The sequence below is a fragment of the Asparagus officinalis genome, chromosome 5 (assembly GCF_001876935.1).
Source record: "Asparagus officinalis chromosome 5, Aspof.V1, whole genome shotgun sequence".
Taxonomy (NCBI): Eukaryota; Viridiplantae; Streptophyta; class Magnoliopsida; order Asparagales; family Asparagaceae; genus Asparagus; species Asparagus officinalis.
This window is the reverse complement of record NC_033798.1, coordinates 7,299,577-7,307,638: the sequence shown is the minus strand read 5'-3', so window position 1 is coordinate 7,307,638 and position 8,062 is coordinate 7,299,577. Positions and strand designations below refer to the sequence as shown.

The 8,062-nt window shown below is 34.1% G+C and overlaps 1 protein-coding gene across 1 annotated transcript; it reads left to right on the top strand.

Moving 5' to 3' along the window:
• Nucleotides 7,105-7,811, top strand: LOC109843001 (zinc finger protein ZAT11-like). Its single transcript, XM_020411922.1, has one exon. The coding sequence runs from the start codon at nucleotides 7,220-7,222 to the stop codon at nucleotides 7,712-7,714; it is 495 nt and encodes a 164-aa protein (XP_020267511.1). The 5' UTR covers nucleotides 7,105-7,219; the 3' UTR covers nucleotides 7,715-7,811.

Genomic DNA, 8,062 nt, shown 5'->3' with positions numbered 1-8,062 from the left:
ACCACCCACACACACCCCAGCACCAATCAAAAAAATACCCCCAAAAAACAAAACAAAACAAAAAGTTTTCTAAACACTTAACAAGGAGAATTCGCAAATTCTAGACCCGAAACAAGTTAATAATTTGCTCTAATTATGAAAAATGATGAAAAACAAGTTACTAATTTGCTCTAATTATGCAAAATGATGAAACAAAAGGTTTTTTTTTCAAATTCCCATATATATATATTCATTTTATATGACAGATGGACTTCGAATTGTGTGTGCGTACATATGACAGAAGGACTCCGAATTGTGTATGCACACACACACACATGAAATGATGGGTATGAGATGGCGACTTATTTTGCTACATGAGCTACTAAGAGATAAAATGGTAAGATCCATATTTTTTTTATGTCACTAACAATGTAGGCCTCATCATATGGCTAATTCTTGATAGCTCATTTAGCAAAATGAACTGTCATCTTTTAGCTATTATTTCCCGCACGCGTGCGCACACACATATATATACATGTATATCATAAAAAATGAGTACCATTTGGTATCAATGACAAAATTGGTCCTTGTAATAAGGTAGATCATTTGTCTCTTCCCTAAAAATGAGTGGATGAGAATGAGTCATCTTAGTACCAATAATCAAAATTATTGATATTTAGTACTAAAAATACCCATATTCCTCATCCCCCTCGTTTTACATGATTCGTAGAATCTTTGTGCCTTAACATAACCACAAGTTTTTTTAAAAATATATTTTATAAGATTTTAGGCCCTTCATGTTCATAGCACCAATGCTTTACGAAGGAATTCCTCTCCCAGGCATGCATGCTCTCATGCTTTCATAATTTCATCAAGGACCGAGTTCATTTCACAAAATCTCTACAATCGTGGGCATGCTTGCTTTTATAATGAGAATCTATATTTATATAATTATATCTAATGAATTTATTGTGTGCTCTATATTCTTCCGCCTCTTTCAAAATTAGAGAAATTTAAGTCTATAAATATTGCTCTAAACCCTGTCTCGAAAGCGGTAAACAAAACTTTTTAAGTGGATGAGATGGGATCAGACTCTGAGCCTTACGTAAAACAAGTATATGAAAAGCTATGAAATTAGACAGCTAAAAGGCTCAGGTTCTCTCCCATCCTGGCCTCTTTAAAATAATGGATAAATAATTGCATTTTGTTTTCTAGGGTAAGTTTGAAATATTTTCTTTTGGATGAGATGAGATTGGACCCTGAGCCTCATCCACCAAAGGACGGCGCTACAGGCACACCCTCGGGCACACCTCCGGCCACCCCCCTCTAGCTATAGTGAAGTGGGGCGCCTCCAGTACTGTAGCTAGAGGGGAGTGTAGCCGAAGATGTGCCGAGGGTGTGCCTCTATCATTTAACTCCACCAAAAGTATGGACTTTACAATCATGTACTTATTTGGCTGAAGGCTCAAGTTCTTTCCCATCCTATTACTTTAAAAAATAGACACGCTTAGAAGGCTTTGCGCTCAAGGTACGCATCTGTGATCTATTTTGCTATTATTCTTTCACAATTTAAGTTTCTTTTTGGGTTAATTGTGAATAGAACCCCTATAGCATCACTCAATTGTGAATAGACGCCCTATAATATTGGCATAGGTGTGAGTATACCCTCTAAGTGAATTTCTTTTACTCTTTTAAATGTGAAAAAAAAGCAATTGTGGGGTCTATTCTCACCAATAGAGCTATAGAAGGTCGACTTGACCACTCAAAACTTTTTAATGATTTTAAAAGTTAAAAAAATTCGCTCAAGAGGGCAATTTATAAAAATAAAACTATATGAGGTCTAATCACAATTAGATAATACTACAAGGGATATGTTGGCAATTAGCCCTTTGCTGAGCTCATGAGAAACCAAAACAAGTAATTTTGTTTTCTCATGATAGGCCGAAACAAGACTGGGCTTTACTTCGGGTGAGCCCACTTAAGATTCACTCACGCAGAAAAAGGCCATATTGGAATGCCCGTTAACACTAACTGAGGAGGCCAAGATATTGTATTTAAGCAGTAGGGCCTTTGGAAGTTATGCTAGTTTTTAGTCACTTCTGGCTTTTTGGATAAAAATGGTGTAAGATTTGTTTTTGAGTAGAATAGTAACTTGTTTGGTCAAACATAGTTTTGTTTAAATGAACTTATAAGCTAGTTTTTCAAAAGGTGATGTACACCAGCTTTTTAAAATGAGACTTATAAGCTAACTTGTTAGGCATTTTACTATACAAATAGAAATAAAAAAGCTAGTTTAAGAGTTAGTTTGACTAAGAAATAAGCCTCACCCCAAACACCCAACTAAATTTAAAGTTAATATTAACATTACAGTTGTTTGATGCGCGTGACCAGTTTTTCTTTACTAAAGTAATGTGATCTAAGTCGTGAAGTAAGCAAATTAGCACATGGAAAGCTTGCTTGAATCGTTTTCCTTTTGCAAACTATGATGTATATATCCTAGCAATTTAAGTTGGCTTTTATAATTTGTTTAAACTTTTGTACAAGCATTAACTAGGAAATTATGCTGTTAGGGTTAGAACAAGAACGAGATTAATAATTGACGGACACGTGGTAAATGGGATTTGAATTTGATGTGGTAAATGGGATTTCTGACATAACTTTCCATAAAGCATGGTATTAATAATATGTCCAAAAAATTGAACTTGAAACTGTGAACTGTAATTTCAAATTTCAAATATGATAGATAGGGTCATATAGATTAAAAAGTCCTTTTAAAATATGAGAGAAAGGAGATTGGATGCAGCAAAGGGCAACCGAATCAATCAGAAACTATCAGGACAAATTTTCAAAACCATCCGGTTTTGAAATTTATTCCCCAAAAAAGATCTTTTTTAACTTTAATTACAAAAACAGACCCAGTTGGATGAAACTGGGTCTGTTTTTGAAAAAAAATTCAAACTTCACAGGAGTTGAACTCCCGTGAAGTTTTTTCTCATAACAAAACTTCACGGGAGTTCAACTCCCGTGAAGTTTGAAATTTTTTTTTTCAAAAACCGACCCAGTTTCAACCAACTGGGTCGGTTTTTGAAATTAAGATTGAAATGGGTCGTTTTTTATAAATAAATTTTAAAAAGGGATGGTTTTGAAAATTTGTCCGAAACTATCATTATCTTTTCTTTTATTTTCTTTTTCTTTTTCTTTTTCCTTCTTACTGGTTATCATTATCTCTTAATCCACCAAACATTACATCACTGAGGACGTTAACATTGCATTGGATGACGTAGTTAGCTTAATCAGGGTGATTATAGGATCCACAAGTTTTCTTCTAGATTGGATTTTCAAACGCCAACGCAAGATATGATGCTGCAATGCGCTGGCAGAACATCAGGGTTTTAAGTCTTGAGTTACTTGAGCCCTCTGGCTCCTCCAGTTTGACTAAAGTGCTTAATTAGCTTCTTAAGCTCCTTTGTTTATTCATTTGACTTCAGAGCTAAAAGAACATCAAGAGAAAGTACTTGTTCCTCATATCAATTCAAAGGATCTAGATGAGTTCTTACAGTGAAGGCATGACCAAATAAAGAAAAAGGAAACCCTATCATATAAAATGGAATTAATGCATATTCATTTTCTGTACTATGAGACATAGGGGGTGTTTGGTTGCACAATTTTATAGAAAAGTTTTTTCAAAATATCTGACAATGGCGATTCTGTACTTAAAAATTTTCTGTAGATTTCTGTAAATTGTGTTTGGTTAAAAAAAATTATAGAAATATTTTCTGTAAAGTACCAAAATTTACAGAAATCAATTTCCTCTTAAAATGGGCGGAAATCACCCAGAAATCTAACATCACATTGACACTTTTCTATAAATTTAGAGGGTGTTTGGTTCAATTTCTATAAATTATAGAAAATCTTTCTATTTTCATAAACTTATGGGTCATTTTCTTGTTTTGAACCAAACAAGCAAAGTAAAAAAAACAAGAAAATTGGTACTTTTTGACTTCTCAAAACTTTTCCTATAATTTTTTTAAGAAATATAAGGAAATCATATTTTGGGTGGAAAACGTTTTCTATAATTTGTAGAAATTGAACCAAACACACCCTCACATTAGGGATTGCAAACAATTGGGAACATAATTTCCATATAGTATAACCCTCACTTTATACAGCAAACAAAAAATCTAACAAGAAACTACTACTACTCAGACAATAACATACTAAGTAATTACTTATCCTTGACGCAAGAATACAAGCCATTCACCTTTTCAATCAAATATATACGCTCACCAACCACATATACTGCTAGCTAGCATTCTCATTTACCATTTGCCTGAATTTTCACACCTGTTACACTCTTGTACAAGCTAAGATTTATCTACTTTGTCCTATTTAGTTTCACATCTAATTTGCAGACAAACATCTATTGACACGTGTCAAGGAGTTGTTATGAGTCTTAGTCACATGTTTACTCTTTTAACTAACAAGAGTAGCCAATGATAAGTGTTCCTCTATTGTACTCAAACCACACAGCTAAGAAAACACATGAAGAGGGTTCTACTAAAAGATCTAGTAGGGTTATCACAAAACAAGACAGCGGTTGCAAGAATACAAGTCATGCACATATTCAATCAACCATGCTTGCACAACAACACATATGTGATATGTGTTAGGATATTACTCTTCACAACTTCGAAGTTTCGATACAATACAAGAGACTAGAACAATTCAGATCCAAATGCTATCGGAAACGCTTTAGCAGATTTAGAAAAAGACAATGATATGTAAATAGTTAAGGTTTCAATGTATGAAAAGGATGTTCGGTCAAAAAGACAATGATATGTAAATAGTTAAGGTTTCAATGTATGAAAAGGATGTTCGGTCTGCAAAGATATTCTAGAATATAAAATTATAACCGAGTTAAGGTTTCAATGTATGAAAAGGATGTTCGGTCTGCAAAGATATTCTAGAATATAAAATTATAACCGTCAATCCTTATTGTAAATTGAATTTTGGCAATATGAGAGAGTTTTATATGCTAGCTGCTGGCTAGCATTCTCATTTAATATTTGTCTAAATTTGAGCAATACGTTGTTACACTCTTGTACAAGGAAATTAAGCTCATCTACTTTGTGCTAGATGGTTCACATCTTTGGAGGCAAACATTTATTGACAAGTATCAAGTGGTGGTTAGCAGTCTTAGATACATGGAACTCTTTTAACTAAAAAAATTAAATAGCCAACTATAAGCACATGTTCCTGTACTGTACTCAAACCAAACAGATAAGCAATCCATATCACAGGTGAATAGACTCTAAAAATGTACTAGAGTTGTAACAAAACAACCAAATACAAAAATACAACTATTAATTGCACATTTTCTATCAACCATGTTTGCACACCAACCATAACCATTAAGAATATCGAAACATAATCCTCAGTCTTCCCACAATATCGAAGTTTTGGTATTACGCAAAACACATTAAGATGGAGATTCAAATCGTATCAGATACGTACAATTTTAAAATGGATTCAGAAAAGGTACCACTGCACTAAATAGTTCAGATTTCAATAGTTAAATTGATGCTACGCCTGCAAACACATGCTCTAGAATGCAAAATTGTTCTCACCGTAATTTTGAAATTTTGCCACAAGAGACTTTTAAGGAATATGTTGCTAGCTAGCAGTCTCGTTTACCCTCTGCCTACTGCAAACTAACATTATCTACTTTGGCCTAGATATTGTTCACATGTAAGTTGGTGACAAACATCTGTCGACAAGTGTAAAATGTTTATTAGCACTCTTAAATAAACGAACGAAGTAGAGCCAATTATAAGCACATGTTCCTCTATTGTATTCAGACCATGCAGATACACAAACAATATAATAGATAAAGATAATATAAATCTAACTAGAGGTATTTAAAGAAAAAAAAATCAACTGCAATAATACAGGCCATGCAAAATTTCAATCAACCATGTTCGCACACCAACCACATATGTATTATAAATAAAATTATATCCCTAAGTTCTTATCATCGCTTCTGGATTTTAGTACAGTGAAAGTGAAAGAGATTCTAAGATGATATCAACGCAACTCATAGTCAAATGCAATCATACACATCTAAAGCGGTACTAAAATAGTTCAGATATAACCCGTAAAGAACACTCAACCTATAAAAATGCATTAGAATGTAAAATTATAAACCGATGTCTCCCTCACTACTTTGGTGCCATGAGCCTTCAAGAATAATGTTGCTCGCTAGCAGACTTATTTACTATTTGTCTCATTTTGAATATCTGTTGCACTCTTGTGCAAGAAAGCTAATTAAGGCTATCTACTTTGTGCTATGTAGTTTACATCTACTTTAGAGACAAATATCTATTGACAGGTGTCAAGAGGTTGTTAGCAGACTTAGACAACATCATAAATGTACAAAGTAGCCAATGATAAGCACGTGTTACTCCATTGTATTCAAAACCACACAGATAAGCAAGTAATATATAATTTAGGTGAAGAGAGTTCCAAGGAAAATTCTAGTTCTGAAAACCACCAAATTTCTAGACTTTTGACTCGTGGCTGCTTCATCAACTACTCGTTGGAGCTCTTTCTATTCACCAGAAGCTCAGACTGTACGCGTCAATTTCCCAATCAAATAAAAAAAATTTGTGTAATATAGGTTTAAATAAATGGGTGGTTATTCGAACTCCATCAACATCTGATCTGATTTAAATGGTCAATATTATAAATCTAGATGTGAAAGTAGGATCAATTGCGGATAACTTTCTCTCAGCTAGATTTTTTTTTTGATGGAAAATAGGGCATATTGCCCTATCATAAGTATGACATATAACCAAAATTGTGAGATACTTACAAAAGAAGATATCTTCTAATGATTAAAACGATATCTTCGAGATGGAGAAAAAATCCAAATCAGTATAAAATATCTTAGAGATAAGAATAAAAGAAAGCTACCAAAACAAAGAAAACGAAAAACACAGTCACATCTTTAACTATAAACTGTCAGCAATAAGGTCATTTTTATATTTAAAAAAATGAAAAAAAGACAAGAAAACTCTACAGAATTGGCTACTTCTATAATAACCCATGCAGAGAAGTCAAAATAAAGACAAGTCCAAGCTGTCTAAGAAAAACCTCTATAAAAGCCAACCCACCATATTCTCATCCTTCATTCTCTTCTTCATCAATACTCTCAGCACATACAATTACAAACTTCAAAAACATGAAGAGATACTCCAATTCACTTGGAGAGCTAGAGAACATCAACATGGCCAATGTTCTTATGCTACTCTCTCAAAGCAACAACGACAGCAAAACAAGCACGACGAATCGAACCGACGAACGTCGCCTGTTTGAGTGCAAGACCTGCAATCGCCGGTTCCCTTCATTCCAAGCTCTCGGCGGCCACAGAGCCAGCCACAAGAAACCGAAGCTATCGGTTGATGATAGCAATAAGGATTTGAGCTTAGCCAGTGGTAATAAGCCCAAGGCCCATGAGTGTTCGATTTGTGGGCTTGAGTTTGGAATTGGGCAGGCCTTGGGTGGGCATATGAGAAGGCATAGAAGGGCTAGTGAAGGCTTCAGGCAAGCATTTGTGAAGAAGATCATGGCCAATAATGAAGGGAAGAGGGTGGTTTTGTTGGATTTGAACTTGCCACCCTCTGATGATGATGATGATGATGATGATGAGATGGAGTGTAAGAAACCTGGAGAATAGATTTTTCTTTTTCTTTTCTTTAAAGTTAGTTATTGTATATTCGTGTGATGTGTAGTTGTTGTACAGAGAGATTAATAGAATAGTATTCATTTGTTTATTCGTCTCTTGTCTTGGTATATACCATACGCAGTTCTTGTTTGATTAAGAAGGTAACAAAATGGTTGATTAGTGGTGTATCTTCTCAAGTAAACAAATATATAAAGAAATATAATAATAAAGAGACTAGTGGTGTATCGAATAAATTATAGAGATATCTTAATAGATTTGGTTTATGGTTTACTCTAATAAACAGATGCACATGCAGCAACCCTGTAAATTTTTTTTCTTAAGTATATATACGGCTCCCGT

What these genes read in the sequence shown, in the direction of transcription:
- LOC109843001 (XM_020411922.1), top strand. Translation starts at nt 7,220, where the DNA reads ATGAAGAGATACTCCAATTCACTTGGAGAGCTAGAGAACATCAACATG.